The sequence below is a fragment of the Monodelphis domestica genome, chromosome 5, assembly GCF_027887165.1.
Source record: "Monodelphis domestica isolate mMonDom1 chromosome 5, mMonDom1.pri, whole genome shotgun sequence".
Taxonomy (NCBI): Eukaryota; Metazoa; Chordata; class Mammalia; order Didelphimorphia; family Didelphidae; genus Monodelphis; species Monodelphis domestica.
The window spans coordinates 211340081-211366459 of NC_077231.1; the positions used below are offsets into that span (position 1 = coordinate 211340081).

A 26379-nucleotide genomic window follows, 5' to 3' on the forward strand; every position below is an offset into this window, starting at 1 on the left:
ACTGTTCTAGCACTTACCACTCTTCTGCCTTGGAACCAATGCACAGTATTGATTCTGAGATGAAAGGTAAGGGCTTTTTAATGTTAAATATATGTTTATCATGGAATGTTACAAGACCAATGTTGCTAGCAGCAAATGGTCTATCTAATCTTTCTCCTGGTTATCATCAAAACATAATTACATACAGTAAATATTTACTGAGAACCAACTGGATAGTGAACACTCTGCTTGGTGTGAAGTTGAGAGGGTTTTACAAAGTTGAGATAAGATATGCCTGCTGCCATAATGGAAGTATCAGAGTAGAGAGATAAGCTCTGACCACATATAGTTAATGATATATAACAGCATATGCTAAGGACTAGAGAAAGAACTGCTAAACAAATACTCTCTGAAGTCTAAATGAAAAGTCATTACAAAAAGTATCTAGAAAGGTTTGGGGGCACACTGACATTCAGCTGGGCTTTAAAGAGAGGTAAGGACTTAATGGGTAAAGAGGGGAGGGCCTTCCACCTTGGTGAAAAAGTGCTGGGAGGATACATGACTGTGTCTGCACACGGTAGTCCTGCTTAGCTGGAGCAAGGAAAGATAAAAGATAAGACTAGAAAGACAAAGTAATATGAAAATAAAGAGGGCCTTAAATAATGGTTCAGGCAGTTGATTCCTCTGCACTTTGCACAGTATGAGCTATGCAATAAAAACTTGTTTCATGAAACTTATAACAAGATGACAGAATTTATGGAAAAGGGAAAAAACACATAGGTTCAAATCTGCCCTCATGTGCTCTTTACCTGTGTGATCCTGGGCAAGTCCCTTAATCTTGTTTGCCTAACTCTTGCTGCTCTTCTGTTTTAGGACTGATCCTAAGACAGAAGGTAAGGATTTAAACAAACAGAAAAGACTATATAGTGGTGAAAATAGGCAGACTTTTCTCCATCACTCAATCTGATTCTTAGAGCATATAAATCTCCTCAGAGATCAGGTTTTAATATTCTATCACCTAGACTATCCAGCACAGAGTTTTGCTTACCTATAATAGATGCTCAATAGAAACTGTTAGATAGATGGAGTTAAGTGACTGAAATTACCAGGATTAAATATACTAATTAATAAATCACTTTAAAATGTAAACATCATACCTAAGGAACATAAGGTTCTTAACTTGAGAAGGTTCTTTCTTGGGTCACTGAAATATATATATATATATATATATATATATATATATATATATACATATATATATATATATATATTCTATTCATTGTTGTTTTTTAGTAATTCAATTGTATCTGATTCTTTGTAACCCCACAGACCATAGTGTACATGGGATTTTCTTAGCAAAGATACTGGGATGGTTTGTAATTTCCTTCTCCAGTAGATTAAGATAGTTAAGTGACTTGGGTAGGCTCACACAGCTAATCAGTCTTTGAGGCTGGATTTGAAATCAGGTACATCTGACTCCAAGCTCTAGTCCCTGAGTTATGCAGCTACTATTATATGATAGTATATAGAGATGCATATATATGTATATACATACCCATATATAAAACTACAATTCAAAATAATTATTTAAAGGCTAATGCCTTCTCCCTAATATTATCCCTGATTAAAAGTATAGTTTTTGTTTGTACAGTGTTGTTTGTTGAATATTGGATGTAAGAGAGGATACCATAATGTTCCCATTAGAATATGAGCACATTGAGAGCAAGGATTTTGAAATGTTTCTCTTCATAATCCAAGGACTTAGTATAAGGCCTAGAATATTTAACAGATGATTAATAAATTCTTGTTTACTAGCTTTGAAGAGGTCTGTGGGATTTACCAGACTGCTAAAGGAGTCAGTGACACACAAAACAAGGGTTAAGAACATTTGAAAGAATATCAGGGTCCTAAGGAGAAAGGACACTTGATTCTATAACTCTAAGGCTCCAGAGATTTAATAAAACTTGGAAGGGAGAGATGGCCTCAGCCAAAGGAAAGTCATAGGTCTTGGGATATAAGCACAAAGAGCACTTGGGAGGGCCACTAAATGTTGGGGAAAGCATCTAAATAGAAGGTTTACTTCCCAATTTTGTATAGAAACCAATCTTACTTAAGCTACTTAGAAAAACAGTCTGGTCCCACTTCCTACCAAATGCTAATTCATGGAACTTATTATCAATCAATATCATAGATATATTCTGGCACTTAAGTGAGACATCTGACTTCAAACTACTAATGGAGGAAAACCCCCTAAAGACATTCTGGACTATCTGGTAGTCATGCTGATAAATTATTATTCCTTGAGAATATCCCCTTAAAAATGTATAGTTCCTATCTTTGGAACTCCTTTTCAACATAACTAAAAAAATTAGACCTATTTGTCAAAACAGTTTAGCTCATCATCCCTCCATTAATTGGACACTAATGTTTGTAGAACCATAGACTTCATGAATCTCAAATGTTAAAGCCACAACAGATCCTCAATTTCAATCTCCACTGCAATCCCCATAGGTTTTATCTTGACAATCGAGGAAAGCAAAATTCAGAGTTTAAAATTACTTTCTGAAGGTCACACAGAGATTTGATAGGTATAAAACAAGGAAGGGAAAAGTACTTTATATATATATATATATATACATATATATATAATAAAACTGTGGATATACACATTCAAAACAATTTAATCTAGACTGTTTAATGAACAAATCTTGGAGCTTGAACTGAACAATAAAAGGCTTATATTTTTTTATCCTTCCCTCCAATCAGAACCCCCCACTCTGACTCTATCCAGTAGTAGAGATCTAAAGCGAAATCAGTGTCATTCCTTTTAATCATATATCAACACTAGTTAAAACAGATTCTTACCTTGATCTTCTGAAGATACTGGTGACCTAGAAGAAGATAACAAAGCTTGATAAATTCTTCATAAACAATATCAATAACAATAATGTTATATTATTAATAGTTGGTTTTGTTGTTTTTAGCCATGAATGAATATATGGCAGGACTCCCAATAGGGATATGACTGTTGACTGCTTAGTTATTCCTTAGATATCCCTATGATCTATCTAGGGTTGGGAGGAAGATATACCTGGAGGAAGGGAAGGCAAGGGAGTTAGGGTTTGTGGGCAGGAACTATAGAAGAATTTACTATTATATCCAATACAATTTAATGCTCACAACCATGAAATATGAGAGCCATATAGAGAAGAACAGCTCATATACTATTGGGAGTTCTTAGAAGTCTTATACTGTATACAGGCAGCCCAATATAGTGAATAAAGAATGGGAAGACCTGTGGTGAAATGCTGTCGCAGGCGAATCAGCAAAGAACCTGCATTCAAATTTCATATCTAATATTTTCTACTTTTTTATCTTTGGGCAAATTATTTAACCACTCTGGGCAGAGATTCCTTAATCTGTACAATGAAGAGGTGAACTAGATAGTCTCACTGATCCCTTTCAGCTTTTATTTACCAACCCTACTTACTGAGAAGCTGCAGATCAGTGGAAGAAGTTTCTGTAGCAAGTATTCTCCATACCACTATAATCAGAAGTCCAAATGCTATGTATTTATTTACACACAAAAAAGTATGTAGCACATTATTTAGAGGGATTAAAATTTTATATGGGGCAATCCTAGTAATAATTCCACTGGGATGGGTAACATAAGTGCTATTATTCCCATTTTTTAGATGAAGAAACAGAGATTATGGTAAAGTGAATTGCTTACGGTGACATGGATTCAGTGTTGTGGAGTTTGAGCCTAAATCACAACCTTCTGAGTCTAAATCTACTCTACATGCCAAAACACTATGAGGTCTCTCATATAAAAGAGAATTTATAAACTAAAGGTTTGAAAGAAACCTAGGGAAGTTATCTAATCTAGTCTTTAGTCTCTAGAGAAGTTATACTTATCAGTTATGAAAATATGCACTGGTTCAGAAGCCCTCAGGCTAGAAAAAATCAGGGAATGCTTGCGGAAAAATTAGCAGCAGAAATAAGGGAAAGGACTATGACTCTGCTTCCCACCTTTTCCTCCTTAGATTCATTTTTTATGGCAATAATTTGGGAGGGAGCTCTGAGCAAGATTGTGTATTTGTTTGTATTTTCTCACCCTATAAGAATCTGGAGTAGTTGGGATTTGTTATGGGGGTTTAGGGAAGCGATGAAAGATCCAAAATAAATGTAAGTTACAATTTAAAAATTTATTTTTGGAAGGTTTCATGTTAAACCACTGCAGATAGATGAGCTCACATATTCTAATATTTCTATTTTGGCTATATTCATATATATTTTACATAGATATGTATATGTACATTGTATGTGTATATATATATGTACAGTGTCTAGCATATAATAAATAATAAAAACTTTTATGTGTTCATATAATGTATATATATTTAGATGACTGACAACTGATCCATAGTGCAGTAACTAGCCATCTATCAAGACCTCCTAGACTATCTAGTTCAACTTTCTCATTATATACAGATTAAGAAATCAAGACCCCAAAGGTTAAATAATTGGCCCAAGGATATAGAAGTAGGAAGCATCAGATATGGAATCTGAACTCAAGTCCTCTATCTCATGAGCAATTATATATTTTTATCCATGTCTATGTGTGTGTATCTGACTGTGTCTATATATAAAGATATGTACATACACACATATACATATATACACATATATACAAACATGTATGTTTCAATGGATTTGTGATTTCATCGATATGGCTACTTGCTCTAATAATGTAAATGACAACCAAATTTTCTCATCTTGTACAAATTCTTTTTAAAAAAAACTCTTGCCTTCTTTCTTAGAATCAATATAGTGTATTGATTCCAAGGCAGAAGACTGGTAAGGGCTAGGCAGTGGGGGTTAAATGACTTGCCCAGGGTCACACAGCTAGGAAGTATCTGAGGCAGGTTTTGAACGTAGGACCTCCTGTCTCTAGGTCTGGCTCTCAATCCACTGATCTACCCAGCTGTCCCTTTGTATAAACTCTTAATGAGTGCTCTCCTAAATCCAACTCAGGGAAACCATCCAATGTTATTTCTACATTGCGAGTAAAGCACTAATTATCCATTAGCAAAATTTTGGTTTTGTGACATAACCAGACTTTGTATTTAGATACTCTGAATTTATTTGCAATTATTTTCTTTATTCTGTAAACATTTATAAACATACTTCTTGTTTCTCCATTAGAATGTATACTCTTTGGGAAAATGGATTATTTTATTCTTTGTATTTGTTTCTCTAGTGCTTCAAATAAACCTGGAACATAATAGGTACTTTATAAATATTTGTGGACTGATTTTTCCTGATAAGATCTCTTATGCTACTTCTCTGTTTAAATTTCTCATTTGCAAGATATTTAAATGAGTGGCAGTATATTCTTGACTCCCATTTATCTGTCTCTACATTGAGCTCTGGGTGATTCTTGATTCCAATTCTTCAGATTATGCTGTTCCATTACTTGCTACCACATGACATAGGCAGAAAAACTTTGGGGTTAAAAAATGTCTTTGTTTCAGGTAGCAGCTTGGGGTCAAAAATAAAAGCAGAAAACACCTCATACTTCACAATGCTGACTCTTCTTAAAAACTGAAAGTTCTGTTTTTGCCTTTTTTCTCTAGTCCCCAATACCCTGTAGATGTTTAATAAGTGGATATTGAATTCAATTACATTCATGGGCACATGTGGACATTGGATCTTTAGACCAGAAGCACCAAAAACATGGATGATTGATGAAGCCCACAATGCTCTCAAGTGCAGCCCAAACTAGATGAAAATGTAAATGGAAAATACTTACTAAAATATAATAAAATACAGAAAACACATTTCAATTAAGTAAATATTAAAATCACAGGGATTCTTATGTATGAGTTAATGGTTTCCCTTTCAATTTAAGTTTGATATAACTGTTTTAGAAACTTAGAAAGTAGGGAAGGGGGCAGCTAGGTGGCTCATTAGATTGAGAGCCAGGTCAAGAAATGGGAGGTCCTGGGTTCAAATGGAGCCTCAGACACTTGCTAGATATGTGACCTTGAGCAAGATTCTTAACCCCCATTGCCTAGCTCTTACAACTCTTCTTCCTTGGAACTAATACCGAGAAGGTGAATATTAAAAAAAGAAGAAGAAGAAAGTAGGGAAACCTTGACAATGTTGAAGGAAAAAGCAAATGGGATGAATAGTTTGTTTACTGCAGAAGAAAGTCAGAGCTGGTGTAGATTGCAAAGGATTTGGAGGATGGGAGTGAATAGCATGAAAATTCTCCATTTACAGTTGCTCTGGGATTGAGTTGTCAATATTAATGTCACATCATATAATGATGCTAATGCCATAAAATTAGAAACTTATATTAGCATCTAGCAATAGATTGGATTTCTCTTGCTCTAAAGTACTATTTAGGCATGTTTATTTTAGAGACTCCCCCCCCCAACCCATTCTCATATACTTACATGAAGGTTATACTCAGAAAAACCCTCTACTTTCAATCCCTACTCTTATTTAAACTCTTGCTAAGCTTTCTATTTCTATTTTTTTTTTTTGGCACAAGGTACTCATCTTAAATTTGCTTAAGCAACAAAAACATCCCATAAAGTGTCCAATGTAATAGTGTAAAGACCTGGAGTTGGAAGAGGACAGGAAAGAGGTTAGAATAACAGTAGGTGAAAATCAAAGAGAGATGAAAGTCACTGACAAAAGAGATTTAGCTCCTCAAGCTCCCTAGAGTGCTGAACCTCTTAAAGCCAGTTAACTTTCTTTTCCCAAATATTTTGTACTGTAATGAAAAGTCAGAAATGGTCTTGAAAAGCAATGTCTTCACTTTTGAAAAGGAAATAGAACTTCTTTACATACTTATCTATTTCTATTATCTTTTAGAAAGTAAAGTTCTTAAAGGGAGAGATGTTCAGGACTGATTTAATTATTTAAGACTAGACTAGCTCTATGGATGCATGCCAACTTCAAAGATGTTGCATGTGTACAAAGTTGAGCAAAAAGATGTTTCTTTCCAAGCATCTATCACACTATGTGACACATAGTAGGGAGCCAATTAAATGTTTGATAAACTAGTGAATAAATTAATGAAAGAAGTGAAGAATTTCTCACAAAGGTTATGAACAAGAAAGAAAAATCAAATGTTTGTGTTTCTCCAATTAAAATAAAGAAGCAGTAGAACAGAATTTTCCTCTGTAAACTTAAATGCAAAGGACTCTAATTTGTTCTGAAAAATGCCAGATGGTCCCTTTAATATCCCAGAGGGATATATTCTGGTCTGCATCTAGCAACTAAGAGAGAACTATCAATTTCAGAGTTTTGGCAAATGTGGTGGTGTGTTTCTATGTTGAATGTCTTCCACACTCTTATGACTAGTGGAATGTAAGCCCAGATGCAGCCTTTCAACCGTCACTCATCATTTTACCCCTAACATAAGATGGATGACACATGGATGATACTATCAAGAGATATGGATAAGGTACCATTGCTACAAATGCACATTGAAGAGATTACATGGGATTGGGAGCAAGAGAAAGTACAGCTATAGAATGGAAAAAAAGAAAAAATTCCCAGCCAAGGTGAAATTTGGATTCTGCCATTAAATGGTCTCCAATTAAACTGATTAAGAATCCATGAAGTTTCAGAACTTTTCCTGCCCCCTAGAGTGAGCGTTCCTTAGGATCATAGCATAACAGATTTAGAACTGGGAGGGACCAAAGAGGTCATTGAATTCAATCTTTTTATTTTATAGAGAAGGAAAATAAGACAGTGGGTTTAGTTTTTAACTCTTTCCTACTGCCTCTACTCTCTTCCTTGGAAAGCTCATCTACCAATCTATCTTTATCACTTCTACTAGACAGGATCTTCAGCTGTGGCATCTCTTCCTCATTTTAGTTCTACATCTCTAACTTTTTAGAGAAAATATCTACTTGCTTGTCTTTCTGTTAATACAAATACTACACATCTAATGTTGAGCTCATACTCTTTCCCTAAAATGTGATTTTTGTTTTCCCTATTTTTACTAATAGTATGCTTCTTCTCTTTATCCAAACTTGAGTTCTTGGAATAGTAACTGAAATTGGAAGGGATTCATAGGGTTCTTCTAGTCATTTTCAGGAGTCTTAAAACTACATTTTAATAAAAGTGTGAAAAAAATTTTGGGAAATAAAGCATATATAACTTTCAGTAATGGCTTTTATTCCAGCTGGTCTTTTTTTTTTCTCATCCTTTATAAAGTATAGTTTTGATAAGCCTGGATATTTGGAGCTAATAATTGAGTAAAAACTCAATTTTCTGACTATTTGTCTCTCTTTACATTATATTATTTCAAAATCCAAAGCTTTTGGATATAAAAAGGAAGAAATTCCATTTGAAAGAAAAATGTCCAATATCTATTCCAATTTAGATATTTTAGAAATCCTTGAGGGGAAAAAAACTACAAAAATAGAAGGGAGACTAGATGTTTTCCCACAATCATTGTAGGAAAAGACCTGATGGTTATGGATAACAATGGCCTCAACATAATACAACAATTTATTGACCAATTTAATATAAAATGATGAGGCTTATTTTCATTTGTGCTTTATCGAAACAGTTTCTTTACTTTATGATAAGGTAAAGTATATCAGAATACAGCACATAAAAATGTAGGGTGGTATCCTTTGCTCAGTAATCATTGAGCTTTGTTTTATATCTCTTATGACCAATTTGAAACCTATATCTGAATTTGTATAGTCAAGCTTTGGTGAAAGTAGTAATAAAATCATATTAATGTATGTTGACTTTCTATAATATATTGATGTGAGCACAAAACACCAGCCTTCCAGTGCAGCAGGCACAACTTTAAAGTCCACAACTAAATGATAGCTCAATTGATTGTTATTGAATCATTATTAGTTTCCTTCCCATCCCTTCATTCAATAACCTTCTTCCTTCCCCCAGTCCTGATATGTCCACATCACCTTTGGAGACAAGCAGGTACCTTCCCAAAATTCAAATGAAGTTACTAAATAAAGGAAAGGCTCTAGATTCTGCAGGAAACAGAGAAAGAGTCAGTAAATAGTTAAGTGGGAATTTGGGGAAGAGAATGGATTATTTAAGTGGGTAGATAATAGAGAGGGGCCAGGTAGCAGAAGATTAAGGATAAATCTAAAGAGAGGCATAGATCTATCAGTGAGGAAAAAATTCAGGTTAGGGAGTATTGGTGAATAACTGTTGAGTTCTCCCTCACTCCATATCCCACAATGGAATAATAAATTAAATTTCTCAGTGAGAATTAATTTATCATGGGTCAAAGGATATGTTTATGTAAGAGATAAAATCCAGCTCCCTCATTTTACAGATGAGGAAACTAAAGGCCAGAGATTTAAAATAACTTGTCCAAGGTCATACAGGTAGTCAGCAATTTCAAAGTCAAGTAAGATGGTCACATTCTAAATATAGTTCTCTTCTGAATATACCATTATTGTACTAGCTCTTAAAAAGATCAGGACCTAAGGGAATGGAATATAGGGAAGATAATCTCATACGTGGCATTAAGAGGGAAAAAATTGCATAAGCGGAAAATGTGGACAAAATAATCTCTTTGAAGAGAAAATACTATTGTGAGGGTTGGAGAAGAAGGGAAATGGGAAGGTGTGATTTGTCAAATGTTTATCTATTGTTTTTAAATTTTACTATGTTTTTATCCAATATAATTAGATAAAGGCTCATTCTGCATTTGAAGGGCAGTGAATGACTACAGCAATATCCTGGGTCTGGGGAAAGAAAAGTCATATCCAGTATATGGAGGCAGAGCCAGATGAGTCTTTGTCATAAATGACACATATTCTTAGGTAAAGAGCCAGAGGGGATAGGAGGATAGAATGATTAATAGCTAGGTGCCCCAGGATTCTTCCTTCCTGTTGACAAGACCAAGACCTTACCACTGCTACAATAATAATTGCTGCCATTTATATAGGGTTTTTAAACACAATTTCATTTGATCTATGAAACCAAGTTTTTAACTTTTGAAAGCAAAAAGGGGAAAAAAGAGGTGTCACAAAATATTGATCAGTTCTTAGGGCCTGAGGACAGAGAAATTCACCTAGCTTCCTACCAGCATGAATTTCTGAATCTATTCAGCCAAATAGGTGCATTATTCATGAAGACAAAAACCCCAAGAGAAAGGCTGTGCTTCTTTATAACATGGCTTTGAAAAAAAATCAATAAACCTCGCACTGAAACAGTTGGCATTGTGACTATTTAAAGCAGACTGGTTACTATTTCAGCCCTCAGTTCTGAGTGTAGTGCCTTGCCATCAGTTTCATTTGTGATACATGCTTTTCTTTGGTAATAGCCAAGCTCTAAATCTGTCATACTGAAAGAATTTCTTTTAGCAGAATAAAACTATTCCAGTTTTTAGAAAGATCTCAGCATTTCTTCCTTGGTCTTTTGGATTTAATATTTTTTTCCTGTGATTAATTTTAATCCAAAAAATTTGGATCCTGCATAATTTAGCAATATTTCCTTTTGGGCTTTGTTAACAATAAAATTTCTATACAATATCCATTTTTGGAGATTTTAAAGAATAGGACAAGTAGTCTTTTGTTTATTGAAGTTTAGATATAATCTTTCCTAGAGCATAGGAATGAACCAAATTAATTCTCAAGATCATCCCTATGGTTCATCATTCTTTTCCTTAGAATCACTCCGATAGTATCACAATCTAGAAATACAAAACAAAAAAAGGTAAGACAGTCACCTTGAAGTATAGCCCAGAATGAACTCGGAAAAATCATTATGTGGATAGATCCAAGAAGCTTCTGTACCAGGGATCAACACTGTTCTTTGGGCTTGACTCAATAAGAGCAAAGCTGCAGCTAACCCAATTCTTCAAGCTGAGTGTTCATAACTGATGTTGGAAGTTTTATAAAAACTCACAGCAAGAATGAAAATCCCTTTATTTTCTGGTCAAAGGCACTAAGTCAGAAATAAAAGTAGAATCTAAAGGAAGACAGAAGTGATGATAAATGAGCAAATAGATTTTCAGTAAATTGGAGAAGATGATTAAAGATGAAAATAGTCAATGTTGGAGATATTGTAAGAAGACTGGAACAAGCACATTGTCAGTGGGGCTGTGGTTTGGCCCAACTATTTTATAGAGCAATTTGAAATCCTGCTAAGAAAGCAATTAAAATGATCATAACTGTTGACCTAGCAATTCAAATATCAGGCTTATCACAAGGAGATTAAAATAGAAGAGATGTTTCAATATATGGCAAAATATGAATAGCAGCCATTTTATGGTATCAAAGAACTGCAAACTGTATGCTCATACATTTTTATAAAGCCAAAATTGCCATACACAAATGTATTGTAAGGGTCTTCTGGGCTGCCAAATACTTATAGAAATATACTACATATTTAATACAAAATAACATACTATATGGAATGGCAATGATGAAGAATTTAGAGAAATCTAGAAAGATTTTTACAAACTATCACAAAATGAAATAAAAAGAATCAGGAAAATGATGTTCAAATTTGCCACAACAATATGAATGAAAATCAAAGGAAATTAAAATCTATATAATTATAATTATCAAGTTTGATCCTGAAGAAACATCAAGAAAATTCATCTTCCTTCCATCTTTGAAAAGAGGAGGTAGGGAGAATTATGGGCATGAACATAACATAGCAGAAAGCATTCTGCCAAGTTCTCCTAGCATCCCCCATTAAAAAATCTTTAAAATAATACCTCAAATCAAATTCTGGAATGGAAGAGTCAGCAAAAGGTCAGAGTGAGATATTATTCCATACTAAGTCAATTTAGCTGATCAGAAAGAGAAACTTATAGCACAGGAATGGAGCCTAGAGAACTCTTGTGGATGAAACACTAGTGGTGAAAGTAAGCAAAGGCACCTGAAATAGCAAATTATGAGAGCTCTTAACTCAGTAATAATGAGGGCATCTGATAAGTGGTCAGAAAGATTATAAGAGACCCCTGTGTTAGCACGGGATGCAAGACAAGACACTGTTCTTAGCATATCCATCATCTATATGCACTTTTAGGTCATAGATCAAGAACTGAGAGTAGGACTTTCGGCCAAAAGGGAGCTGTATCACTTGGGATGCCAAGGGGACAGGGACCCTGAAGAGTACTATTAAATTACAACCTCAAGGAATCAAGGGTCCTTTCTGGATAAAGACTAGAATGCAGATCAGGAGAGTGGTGATCATATTTATTTCCAGATAATATGACATTGGAAATAGCAAAATCTTCAACATACCCAGAACTAGCTTGAAAAAGCAATATTAAAAAGCCTGAAGACTGAAACAGTGAGTGCCCTTCCACCCACCAGATGGAGTACAGAGTCTATCATTAACAAAATGTTCAAAATCAAGAAACAGGGTAGACAAAATGAGCAAACAACAACTTGACCATAAGTTGTTCCTTTGCGAGTAGGAAAGATCAAGACATAAAATCAGAAGACAAAACAGCTATAAAGCAAAATGACAAAGAAAGAAAAATAGTGAATTGGACAGAAGCCCAGTAAAAATTTCTGGGAGAGCTAAAAAATTATTTTTGAAGTTCACTGAGTGCATAGCTAATCAGAATAACACAAAACAGCAGCTACAACATTAAAAGAACACAAAACAGGAAACATAGCATTTTGCAGAACAAAAGAACTGTGCTTATAACCAAGAATGACATATTCAGCAAAAATAAGTATAATTAAGAAAAAATGGATATTTAACAAACTAAAGGAGTTTCAACTATTTCTGGAGAAAAACCCAGAACTCAACAGAAAATGAGACCTTTAAGAAACATAGAAATTAAATAATAATCATAAGCAACCCAGGTCAGATTTTTTTATTCTAATACATGAAAATGTCATATATGGCCCCTAAGAATGGCATTGTTGCCTGAATATTTTGAAGCGGCGAGTATGGGTGGGAGACAAGGAATGGAAAGCAATGTTGAAATGGTTGTTAAGTTGAAAGGGAGTTGAAATGGTAGCAAGATACATAAGAAGTATCTAAGATGGAATGGCTATTTCACATTGAAGAGGAATGAGTACAGGGACTACAATGGAGAACAGGATGAGCTGGTAGAGGGCTGGAAGTACTTGAACTCAACTTTCATCATATTTGGGATAAAGAGAGAACAATGTACAAAATTAGAAGGGTAAACATTTTCTTGATGTATAGAGAAATAGGAGGAAATGAATAAGGTATAAGGGATAAGGAATGGACTGGGAGTCACCCCTTTGGGGGACTTAGGGAATAAGAGAAGTAAGGATGAGTTAAGAGAAAGGAAGACAAGGGGATAAAAAAGGGAGAGAAGGGAAGAATACCTAGCAGGTAGTACATATTAAGGGGAGTGGATAAAGTGAAGGCATAATGAAATCAAAAAGTAGGAGTGCACAGATTGGGGATAAGGAAGTTATCTTTGGAAAGGTGAACAGAATAAGAATTAAAAGGTAAGAGATAAGGGCATGATCTTTGGAAAAGTGGGCCAATTTGGAAATAGGATGGAAAAGGGAGAATATTTTGGGGAAGGGATATGAATAGAAGTATTGGTCAAAGAAAATTGGACATTTGAAGAGGGATATGACAGAAAGAAAGGAAGAAGGGAACAAACAGGGAAGAGGGTCAGAGTAGATGGAATTGCACAAGTAACTATGACACCAGGTATAATGGGATGAATTTACACATGGGAAGAAAATGAATAGGAGAAAAGACTTGTCAATGTGTTATCTCCAAGAAACATAATGAAAGTGAGAGACAAACGTAGAGTGAAGTGAGGTCTGTTGCACAACATAGTATGTCTCAGTTGACCCAAAGAAGACAGGGATAGCAATCATGATCTCCTGACAGATTTGGGCTAATGTTTATAACTGAAAGGGATGAACAGGATAACTACATTATGTTGGAGTAATACTATGATAATGAAGTATTATCAATATTGGACCTATATGCACCATGAATTGTTGCATCCAGATTTTTAAAGGAAAAACTAAATGAGATACAAATGGAAACAGATCACAAAATTATAATAGTTATGGACTTTAATTTTCCCCTCTCAAAAATAGAAAAATCTAAACAAAAAATAAATAAGAAGATAAAGAGATATTTAAAGGCCTTAGATAAGTTAAACAAGATAGATATTTGGAGAGCCCACACACACCTGTGGGAGGTTAATAGCAGATTCAAGGATGAGTATATATATAATCCAAATAGTTTTTTGTGGGACACCAATGGCTTAAAGAACATGAATATTCTGTGAAAGTCTAACTTCACCAATTATCATACTACGAAAGTAATTCTGTGTCCCTGTGGGGTTGTAGCAATGGAACAAAAGTTCCACTGAGTATGACCAAACTGGAAAGACTTATTTTGGAAAGAGTATGGTCCTGACTACAGATTGTATCTGCAGTCTATCTATCAAAATATGGTCCTGAAAGTCAGATGGGCTAAAATGATTAAATTAAATACAGAAGGAACAGGTCTAATATTATATTGTTATAGCAGCTGTGGGTATTTTTTTCTTTTAGGAAATAAGATACATTAAGAATTATAAAGCTGTTCATGCTCTTTGATTTAGAGACCCCATTACTAAGGTTAGGCCCTAAGGGCACTGTTAAGAGGGTAAAGAGTAATGTATGTGTGAAAATATTCATTGAAACTTAGTTATGACAAAATAACTAGAAATAACAAAACACAAGTGCAATGAATGGGAGAAAAGGATGAATAGATTGTAATAGTTAAATGAAATGGATTGTATTCTGTTCTTAGACATGACAAATATTGGAAATATAAAAAATAAAGGAACTATATGAAGAGACAAAATGAGAAGGAAAGAGAATAAGAATAATGCATATCAAATTAAATAGCCACAATATCAAAAGAAAAAAGAACTCAAGTAAACAAATCCATAGGGAAGTCAAAAGATGTCCATAATAACATAAATATTTAATTTACATATTTAAACAAGTCATAAACAATGTGGAGTTTTTTATTTTGTATATAATTTTTATGCCTTTGTTTTAGTTAAATGTTTTTTGGTCATGGTTACTAAGTATATAAAAATCTTTAAATCAAATGAGTGATAGAAGAAAATTTAGGTAAAGAAATGAAAGGAAAGGGAGGTTATTATGGAAAAGACAATTAACATCTTGAAAAACGAGACAGGAAAAACCCTGATCAAAATAATTGCTTAAAAAGTAGAACTGGCCAAATGCAAAAATAGAAGAGGCTAAAAGCCACAGTCTATTCATCATTCCTTCTTTAGAAGGAACTTCCAGGGCTTGGGGAAAGAATACTGATAGCCACAAAATACCCAGAGCCTCGAGAATTCTTAGTGGCCTATCCTTATGTTCATAGCTCCTAGAATGAGAAGGGGTTCAGATGACTGAAAACTGAAAGCATGAGTGTTGATGGGAAGTTTTCATTTAGTTGCTGGCCTTTTCTGCTTTGCTCTACCCTACTCTGCCTGGGCAATGTGACTGAGAATCACTACACAGATGGCAGACCATGGTACCTTGGCCTGAATTGGGAAACTTATATTCTCATCCTAGTAAATATATTCAAGAGGCTACCACCCAACAATCTGGGAAGGATAAAAGAACTAGCAATAATGTCTTTGGCCCTGTAAGGAAGGTAAAACTTCCATCATCTTACTCTACTATTTCACTGATTAAAAACCTGGTGGTAGACTAAGACTCCTGGGACAGGCATAACTTTAAGGGTCCAGGGATCAAGTGGTCATAGAAATACATAATAAGGAAAAGAATCCCTATCTTTCAAGTGTTCCTAAAAATGATCCTCCTCCTGGTACTTCTCCACTTTTTTGTCTCCTTCTTTGACATTCTCTGCAGAATTTTCCACTGGAAAAACACTGGTTAGAGGAAAGATGGCTGGGGAGGTTTTCCGTAAAGGCTCAGTTTTGAAAAAACCTATGTCTGTCCTGGAGATTTGCATGCATGTTGATGACTATTATGGTGCAGAGTTCCAATCCATCCATATCCATCATTGTCAATCTGGTATTCTCATCATTGTTGACAGTAAAGAGGCCCAGGCATAGGAAAAGGACAAGAAGACCAAATAGGGTAAAGGAGTCCTCCTTTTAAGAGAGAGTAATCTTCACTTGCATTTCTACCAGCCACATATGTATCTTTCCTCTAATAAATCCTCACTAATACTCTCAGTTTATTCTAATTAACTAGGCTTTGCCACCAATTTCCTAAGTCCAAAGAGTATGTAGCAAAGGAGAATATAGATTGAGGAAGAAGAAAAATCAGAGCTTACCTTGACCTGCTATGTACATAAATTCTTCTTAGATTGTAATATGTTCTGTATTTATAGTCACTGAATTGTTCAGATTTTTTTATGTTATGTAGTAAATATTCTGCATGATATTATTTTTAATAAATGGATGTGGGAAACATAAATTTAAAAATAATTGGAAACTAAATAATCTAATCCTAAAGAATTAGTGAGTCAAAGAACAAATCATAGAAACAACTAATAATTTCTTTAAAGAAAATGACAAAAATTAGATAATATTCCAAAATTTGTATCAGCCCAAGAAGTACTGCAATGAAATTTATATCCCTAAGCATTCACCTCAATAAGAGAAAGAGTAGATCAATGAATTGGACTTGTAATTTTTTTAAATGAGAAAAAGAAGAAATTCTAAATCCTTAGTTGCATATGAAAAGGGAAATCCTGAAAATAAAAGGAGGGATTAATAAAATTAAAAATTTTACTATGCTGAAATAAGAAATAAAAGTAGGAACTGGTTTTTTGAAAAACAACAAAATAGATAAATCATTTCAATATGATTTTAAAAAGAAAGAAGAAAGTGAAACAGGTTAACATACTACCAACAGAGATGAAATTAAAGCAACAATTTATTTTGCCCAATATTTCCTAGTAAAGCTCAAAATATAAGTGAAAGAGGTTTATATTAACAAAAATATTCACTGCTAAGATTAACAAAAGAAGTAGAATGCTTAAATAATCCTATATTAGAAAAAGAAATTGAACTACAAATTATTGATGTGATCATGCTTTAATACCTAAACCAAGGAGAGCAAAAATAGAAAATTATAGACAAATTTCCTTAATGAATATTGATGCCAAAAATTTAAAAATAATGATAGCAATGTGATTATAGCAATATATCATTAAGGCCATACACTATGATCAGCTGGTTTAATATTAGGAAAACTATCATAGATAAAGATATTAACAAAAATAACAAAAATCTTAAGATTATAGCAATAGTTATAGAAAAAGCCTTAGCCTGGGAATCAATGGAGCCTTCCTTAAAATAAACAGCATTTATTTAAAACCAATAGTAAACATTATCTTAATGGGAAGACAAAAACCTGAAACCTTCTCAGTAAAATCAGGGTTGAAGCAACGATGACCATTATCATCATCATTATTCAGTATTATTTTAGAAATGTTAGATTTAGCAATAAGACAAAGAAGAAGAAATTGAAAGAATCAGAATAGATAATGAGGAAACAAAACTATTACTCTTACTAGATGATATAATGGTATACTTAAAAAAACCATAAAGAATCAACTAAAAAACTAACTGAGGCAAATAATAACTAGCAAAATTGCAAATATAAAATGAACCCATAGGAATCATCAACATTTTACATATTACTAACAAAGTTCTGCAGGGAGAGATATAAAGAAAAAAGTTCATTTAAAATAATTGTAGGCAATATGAAATACTTGGGAGTCTACCTGCCAAGACAAATCCAGGGACCATATGAACAGAATTACAAACACTTTTCACACAAATAAAGACAGATGCAAACAATTAGAGAAATATCAATTGCTCTTGACCTAGTTATACCACTACAGGATTTGTCATCTGAAAGAGATGTAAGAAAAGGAAAAAAGTATTTATTTGTGAAAAAATATGTATAGCCTTTATTTTTGTAGTGGCAAAGAATTGGAAATTGAGGGGATGCCTAATAATTGAGGAATGGTTGAACAAGTTCTGCTATATAATCATGAAGCAATAATAATAAAAATAATAATAAATTTGTGCTATAAGAAATAAGAAGCAGGATGGTTTTAATAAAACATATTAATATGAATTCATGCAAAATCAAGAGAAAAACTAGGAGAATGCTGTAAATAGTAACAGTAATATTGCAAGGATAATCAGGTGTGAAAAACTTAATCACTGATCAAGGCAATGTTCCAAGACAATACCAAAAGATGGATGCATGATGAAAAAATTTTGCTCTCTACCTCCAAGAGAAAACTGATGAACTCTGAATGTATATTCAATCATGCTTTTTTAACTTTATTTTTCTTGGAGTTATTTGGTGTGTGTTTTCTTTTGCAACATGGTCAATATGGGAGTATGATTCAAATGCCTACACATATATGTAAATATAATTCATATCAAATTGCAAACCTTCTCTAGGAGAGAGTGATGGAAGGGAAGAAGAAAATCTCGATAGCAAAATGCTAAAAAATGTACATGAAAATGTACATGTAACTAGGAAGTATTTATCATAATAAAATATTTTATTAAAAAATCACAAGCAGAATGATTTCAGAAAAACTTGCAAAGAATTCTAAGAACTGATACAAAGTAAAGTGAGAAAAACCAGGATAATATTTTATATAGTTAAAGAAATATTATAATGATGATCAACTATGAAAGACTTATCTACTCTACTCTAATCAAGACAATGATGGAAAAACCCTATCTATCTTCATAGAAAGAACTGATGAACTCTGAATACAGACTGAAACATAATTTTAACCTCTATTTTTCCTTTCCGTGCCTGTGTTTTCTAATATTCCTAATATTGAAATATATTCTGCATGATATCTCATGTAAAATCAATATCAAATTGCTTGTGTTTTCAAGGAGAGGCATGAGGAAGGGAAAGAATTTGGAACTCAAAATATTAAAAATTTTGTATTTTATTAGGTAATATAACAAATAAATAAAAATATATTTTAAAAAAGAAAATTTGGGTGGGCAGTGGGGTAAGGGTGACACTGAATATGGAACAATTTCATAAACTGCCAGATACAGATAAGATGCTCTCTCTTTTTCTGTCCATTTGTCCTCTCTTACTCTTTCCTCTCTTTGTCTCTATTTCTGTCTGTCTCTCTTTTTTCTGTTTGTTTATCTCTATCTCTGTCTTTTTCTAGCTCTTCTTGTTTGACTTTCTCTCTTCTCTATACCTCCTTCCTACAAGATGAAGCTCTATATCTTGAAATGTGCAATGATATAAAAACAAAAAGGTATCAATGAAAATGAGATAATATTTTTTAAATTTTATTTAATTGATTAGAACATTTTTCCAGGATTACAAAAATCATGTTCTTTCCCTCCCTTCCCCCCAACACCCTCCCATATCCAATGCACAATTCCACTGAGTTTTTGGTCTTTGGTCAAGACCTATTTCCATGTTATTAATATTTGCACTAGGGTGATCATTTAGGGTTTATAACCCCAATCATATTCCCATTGACACATGTGATCAAGCAATTGTTTTTTCTTCTGTGTTTCTACTCCCACAGATTTTCCTCTGAATGTGGATAGTGTTCTTTCTCATAAGCCCTTCAGAAATGTCCTGGATCATTGCATTGCTGCTACTAGAGAAGTACATTACATTAGATTGTACCACAGTGTATCAGTCTTTGAGTACATCAAAACAATATGCTACTGGCTAAGAGACAGAAGGGAGGATCAGTGGAATAGGCTTGGGGTAAGTGACCTCAGCAAAACAGTCTATGATAAACCCAAAGATCTCAGCTTTGGGGACAAAAATCCACTACAAAAACAGCTGGGAAAATTGGAAGACAGAATGGGAGAGATTAGATTTAGACAAAATCTAAAACCCTACACCAAGATAAACTCAGAATGGGTGAATGACTTGAATATAAAGAAGGAAACTACAAGTAAATTAGGTGAACACAAAATAGTATACTTGTCAGACCTTTGGGAAAGGAAAGACTTTAAGACCAAGAAAGAGTTAGAAAAAATTACAAAATGTAAATTAAATAATTTTGATACATTAAATACAAACAAAACCAATGCAACTAAAATTAGAAAGGAAACAACACATTGGGGGAAATCTTCATAACAAATAACATTGACAAAGGTCTAATTACTCAAATTTACAAAGAGCTAAATCAACTGTACAATAAATCAAGCCATTCCCCAAATGATAAATGGGCAAGGGGCATAAATAGGCAGTTTTCAGATGAAGAAATCAAAACTATCAATAAGCACAGGAAAAAGTGTTCTAAATCTTTTATAACTAGAGAAACGCAAATCAAAACAACTCTGAGGTACCACCTCACAGATAGCAGATTGGCTCACATGATAGCAAAGGAATGTCATAAATGTTGGTGAGTATGTGGCAAAATTGGGACATTAATGCATTGCTGAATTGATCCAACTATTCTTGAAGACAATTTGGAACTATGCCCAAAGGGCGCTAAGAGATTGTCTGCCCTTTGATCCAGCCATAGCACTGCTGGGTTTGTACCCCAAAGAGATAATAAGGAAAAAAGATTTGTACAAGAATATTCATAGCCATGCTCTTTGTGGTGGCAAAAAGAATTGGAAAATGAAGAGATGCCCTTTGATTGGGGAATGGATGAACAAATTGTGGTATCTGTTGATGATGGAATACTAAAATGAGATAATATTGTTAATGAATGTCCTGGGAAATTTTTTAGTCCTCTAATATTCATGGATCCCTATAGACTAAAAGAATTTTTCTGAGTTCTCTCCCTGCTATGCAGTCACTGATGAGAATTTATACAGAAGTCCACCTTTTTCTCCCTCTTCGACCTTCAACACTGCCTGGTTCAAATAGAAAGCTCATTTAGCTCATCCAGGCAAAAACTAGCTGTACCTCTGGCAGTAGTTTTACCTACTGACTTGCCAACATCATAAATACACTATATTCAGTGGCTTTAATGCTTTTCTGAATATGTGAACTTGGCTGGTATTGTTTTAAAAATCAATAAACCTGGTACTGAAATAGTGGGCATAATTATGATTTTAAAGCAGCCTAGTTTCTATATCACCCCCCATAGTCTGGGTACAATGGCATATCATCAGTTCCACTAGGATTTAATAGACTATTCTTTGTCAATGGCAAAGAAATTACCTAATGTACCAACTTCTTTTTGGCTCTTTCCCCTTTACTCCCAAAGAGTCGGGGACAAAGTCTGCAACCACATCTCTGCCTTGTGTATGCCTACGGTAATCAGCCATCCTTCATTAGGCAGAACAGTTCAATACTTCAATTCTGTGTTCCTCTGTTGGAGCTGAGATTTAAGCAATATGGATACCTGAATATCTTAATGCCTTTCTAATAGGACATGCCTCCTTTTCATTCATTCCCACAAATTGTCCAAGAGGGATTTACCTAATATATTGGGGACCTTCAACTCTATAGCTTAGTGACTGACAGATAAATACTAATAAAGATGTCAGCTGCTATTCCTTGAAGTGCTGAAGAATCCAGAGTGCATTGCCTTGGAATGGACACTGAGGAATTAACTGGGTTCAAATCATCTTTCTAATACTACCAGCATGACCTTGGGAAGATCTGTTAAGCTCTCTGTCTTAGTTTCTTCAATTCTAAAATGAGAAGATTCAATTAACTGACCTTTAGGGCCCCTTTTACCTACAAAACTATGACTCTAAGGTTCTTCAAAGATGCCTCTCCGTGGGTTCTGTTTGCTTAGTCTTTCTTTCTCCTGAGCTCTTCCAGATTTGATTACCACCTGTAATCTACAAACATTAAATCTACTTACTTTCTCCCTGCCCTAACATCTCATGACCTACAATCTTGCATCTCCAACTGCTTTTTTTGACATCTCAAACTGGGTATCCAGTAGATATCTTAAAACTCAACATGCCTAAAACTGAGCTCATTGTCCTTCCCCTTAAATCCTCCACATCTCCTACCTTCCCAATTATTGTTGAAGGCAACATAATCCTTCTAGTCCCTCGGTTTCACAATGTGTCATCCTCAATTCTTCATTATCTTTCTCCCCCTCTATCCAATCTGTTGCAAAGACCTGTCAATATCACCTTGGCAATATGTCTCGAATTCCCTTTTCTCCTCTAACATTGCCATCATTCTGGTACAGGCCTTCAAATCACCTCATTCCTGGACTATTGCAATAGTCTCCCTGTGGGTCCACTACTCCTCACTTCAATCTACCCACCATTCAGCCACCAAATTGATTTTCCTAAAGAGCAGATCTGACAATAACATCTCCTCCTCTACTCAATCTGTTTGGTAATCTATTTGGTGTTCAAAACCCTTCACAAGCTGCTCCCTTCCTATCTTTCTAGTATTCCTCCACCTTACTCACTAGCAGGTACTCTTCATTCCAATGGCACTGACCTCCTTCTTTTCCAAAATCAAGATACTCTGTCTCTTGGCTCCAAAATTCACTCTGGTTGTCTCCTATGACTAGAATATTCTCTTTCCTCATCTCTACTTACTAGCTTCATTGGTTTCCTTTAAGTTCCCAATAAAATTCCATTTTCTACTGCAATCCTTTTTTAATCCCTCAATTCTATTTTTCCTCTCTTATTTACTTCTTTTTAGTCACTATATATATGTACATATTTTCTTATTGCCTTTCCCATTAGATTGTAATCTCCTTGAGGGTAAAAATTCTCTTCTGTATCTTTTTGCGTACCTGACACATAGTAGGTACTTATTGACTCGTATCCTTCATTGTTCAATGAAACTCACAGTTACTTACTAAACCATGGGTCTGCTATTTCTGGCTATTTTTTCACAGGGTTAATGGAGTGAGAGTTCTCTTCTTTCCAACCATGACTCCCCTTTCTAATGTAGCCCATGTGTTTCCAAGCTTTGCATACTCTCCCAAACCCTGGACATCCAGGAAGATCCCATATTTTCCTTCTTGACTCTGTAAACAGTACTAGTACTGGACTCTGAATTTCAGGGTCCTTCATGTATAGTCTATGGGACTTCTTGAGTTTTCATACAGAGGAATGGAATCACTTCAGATTTTTTTCTTTCTGTCAGCTTTCTCCCTATATTCTTCACCTTTCCTATACATCAGTGAAAATTTTAATTTCATTTTACTTTGAAATAGTAATGCTAAAGTAAATAAATGGGTTTTCACAAACTAATAATAGGTGAAAAATTGTAGTCAATTCAAATGGGACAGAAGCTTAAATGATTTTGAATGAATTGAAAGCATAACTATGGCTTATTTTCTTTCTACAAGATTTGCTCAGAGCAAGTGTTCTGTTCCTATAACTACTTGACACAGCTGGCCCAAAAGTAACAATGAGATAAAACCAAGGATACCATTTGGAGATGTTTAAGAGTGAAAACAGAAGCAGAAATCCAGGGGCCATGTAGTATCTTCAAAGATATCCCCATTCTTTCTGATTTTTCTAGTTGGGGGAAGCTCTGTGAGAGATCTCCTAGGGCTGAGAATTCTCATCAACCACACAGTCTTTTCTTTGTTAGTTTGTTTCTGTTCTAATTACAAATTATCTATGAATCTTTTTCTCTTAAGACAATGAACAAAACAGTACAGTTAAAGAAAAAAAATAAAAGTTACAGCAACCACACACAAAGTCCCATTCAAACAAAAGAAAGACAGACCACTTTCTCCATTCAAAGATCTGAAACCATTCAGGGACTGCCAAATAGGCTCAAAGGTAACATTCAATATCAGTAAGAAGAGGAAAAAGGAGGAATAAAAAGGAGAAAAGAAAACTAAGAAACAGGAGAGACAGAGGATTATTAGCATCTTTGGGGGTACAGAATGAAAGGAGCATCAGATTTCAGATTATGTAAATAATTTTGACTTTGCCTTAAAAATACTTACTAGTATGTAAATATTTGATGATTCACTTATGTCTCTTTATTTTCTACTCCCTAGATGCCCAAATTCCACCCCTTCACTGCAATACATACACAAACCTAGCAGGAACAAGAAATAAGACAACAAATATCATCTGCCTCAGTTTTGCTTTACAACAAAATCCTGTGATTTTTTTCAATGTATTTAATATACAAAAACACAACTTTCCCACCACTTGGCTTTTAAATTTTGATTTCTTCTGTTCACCTCCCTGGCACCCCTTAAATCAAAGTGATTGAGACAAACAATCTGAATTTGGGATTTTACTGCCACCTAGAGGACTTTCCTCAAATAACAATGGGAATAACTAAGGGAATCCAAAGGTAAATAGGAATTGGATTGTCTGGGGGCTCAGGGGAAAAAAAAGATGCAAAGAGAAAAGGGAAGAAAAAATAAAGAAAAAATTCTACTACTATTTTTTTCAACTGCAACTATAGAAATAATGGCGGTTTAAGAAGAGAATAAAGCATTTCAGAGGGGGAAATATGGAGAGAAAAAAGCAGCCTGGAAATATAGGCAGCGACTATTCACTGGAGAAAAATAGAATACCTTTTTTTAAAAGGGAGAAAGAGAGGGAAAAGACAAATTGGGTTATTTTACATTATAGCTGACAGCTATCACCTGCAGGAAATCACTGAGTAACCCCTTTATAATTAAGCTGAGCTACTGAGCTGATCTCTATTGAATCATTGGAACCCCAGCCAAATATCCTCAGGGTGACTCATCAGGGCCTATTAGGATTACTGCCAATGTTTTCTCTTAATTTTTCCTTTAAAAGTTGCTGAATGCTCATGCTACAGCAGCAGCAGCAGCAGCTTAAGAAATATACATGAAAACTTAGTGTTGTAATCAAATAAAACTTACAATAAAATCACTCTGACATATATGATGTTATTCAGAATCCTTATTTTCCTTCATGGTGATTTAAAACAGCTGTTATTATATACAGAAAAATCAAACATTTCTTGCACTGGTTAGAAAAAGGGAAGGACAGAACTGGACATGATAGGAAACTGGCATGCCAAAGACAATCTCTGGATCAGAAATCCAAAAAGATACTGGTGAGTGGAGTTCCCTGCTATTCCCTCAAAACATACACATATCCAAAGACTCAGAAAGCTAGTAAGAGCTAGCCAGGGAGAGAGAACTGGAACAGAAAGTGACTTCTAGCATTCACCCACCATAGGAAACAGGACTGAGAAGGATGGATTCTGGAAATAGGAAGAGCAAAGGGGAATTTGTGACTCTACTCCCAGACCATCTAAAAGAAAAATTGTAGCAGCCCAGGCCACATGTATAATTAAGATGCAAGGATTGTGTGTGGGCACATGGTCATTCTTGCGCATGGCAATGAATTCTGATCCCAGCATTGCTAAGGTTAAGGCGCGAAAACTTAGATCCCTTTGTCTTATCCACACTGGGATAAACCCCACCTTTACCTTGTCATAATTTACAATTAACCAATGGCAATACACTATGTAATCCATCAATATGTATTGGGTACATTTGCATATTAAAGACATTAAAAGGAGCACCCACAGTCACCTAGCTCTCTGGGATCTCAGGGATTGCCTAACACTGTCTCTTCTCTTTTTCTCTCCTCTCTCTATCTCACCTGGCCAGGTGCCTTTCTTTTCCAATACTAATACCTAGCTCTTTCTAATTCATCCTATTATACTCTGTTTATTCTCTCAGCTAAGCTATATCATCCTCTGACCAGTGTAGTGTTAAATTTGGATCACTGGATGGATCTTGCCTTTGAGTTGTCCAGAGATCGGAGTTGTTGTGGGCTCCATTAAAATCAATATGGCCTGGTTTCTGACTCAATTCAATCATCTCTTACCTGGCTCCATCACGCCCCCTGCAGAATTCCAAACTACTACCCTTTCTCTCTCTTTCTTTTCTTGTGGCACTCGCAGGCGAGGCTGCAAAAATAGTCTCACAAGCAGGAGTTCCCCTGGAATATGGATCAAAGAGCTCTTCAGATAGAACCACAGAATGGTTTCCTCCTTGCTCCAGGTTCCCTACACCCCAAACCCCTATCAGCAACCTCTGAGATGGAGTTAAGGACCTACATGCTAAAATTCTATTTTCTTCCCCTCTACCCTATGGTCAGTCACACAGGTAGTTGGCTGAGGAGTATGATGTTAAGTATGCCCATGTTCCTATCCTATCTCCATCCAATACCAAAAAACAAAACAAACAAACAAAAAAAATAAACAAACAAACAAAAAAACCCTTCCACTATTTGTTTAACCAACTCAAGCAGAGGAAATGAGAAGATCCAAGCAATTAACTTACTTCTCTCTTTGGGGAGCCCTCCAGAGAGTTTGGGCTGAGAGAACCTCTGAGTCTTGATTATCCTTCTATGAGTCCAGACCCCCTGAATCCAGTGGAAGAGAACAGGAGTGGATAGGACTAAATCCAAGGAAGATTTCCTCTTCATAGCTCTAAAGCAGTCCTTGAACTAGG

The 26379-nt window shown here is 34.8% G+C and overlaps 1 protein-coding gene across 2 annotated transcripts in view; it reads right to left on the minus strand.

Moving 5' to 3' along the window:
- The window catches only part of DGKI (diacylglycerol kinase iota), a 623490-nt gene that overhangs the window by 81220 nt on the left and 515891 nt on the right, over window positions 1-26379 (minus strand). For both annotated transcript variants that reach the window (XM_056799742.1, XM_003342025.4), the window contains one exon: window positions 2845-2870. In XM_056799742.1, coding sequence (XP_056655720.1) covers window positions 2845-2870 — 26 coding nt within the window. The remainder of the gene's footprint in view (window positions 1-2844; window positions 2871-26379) is intronic.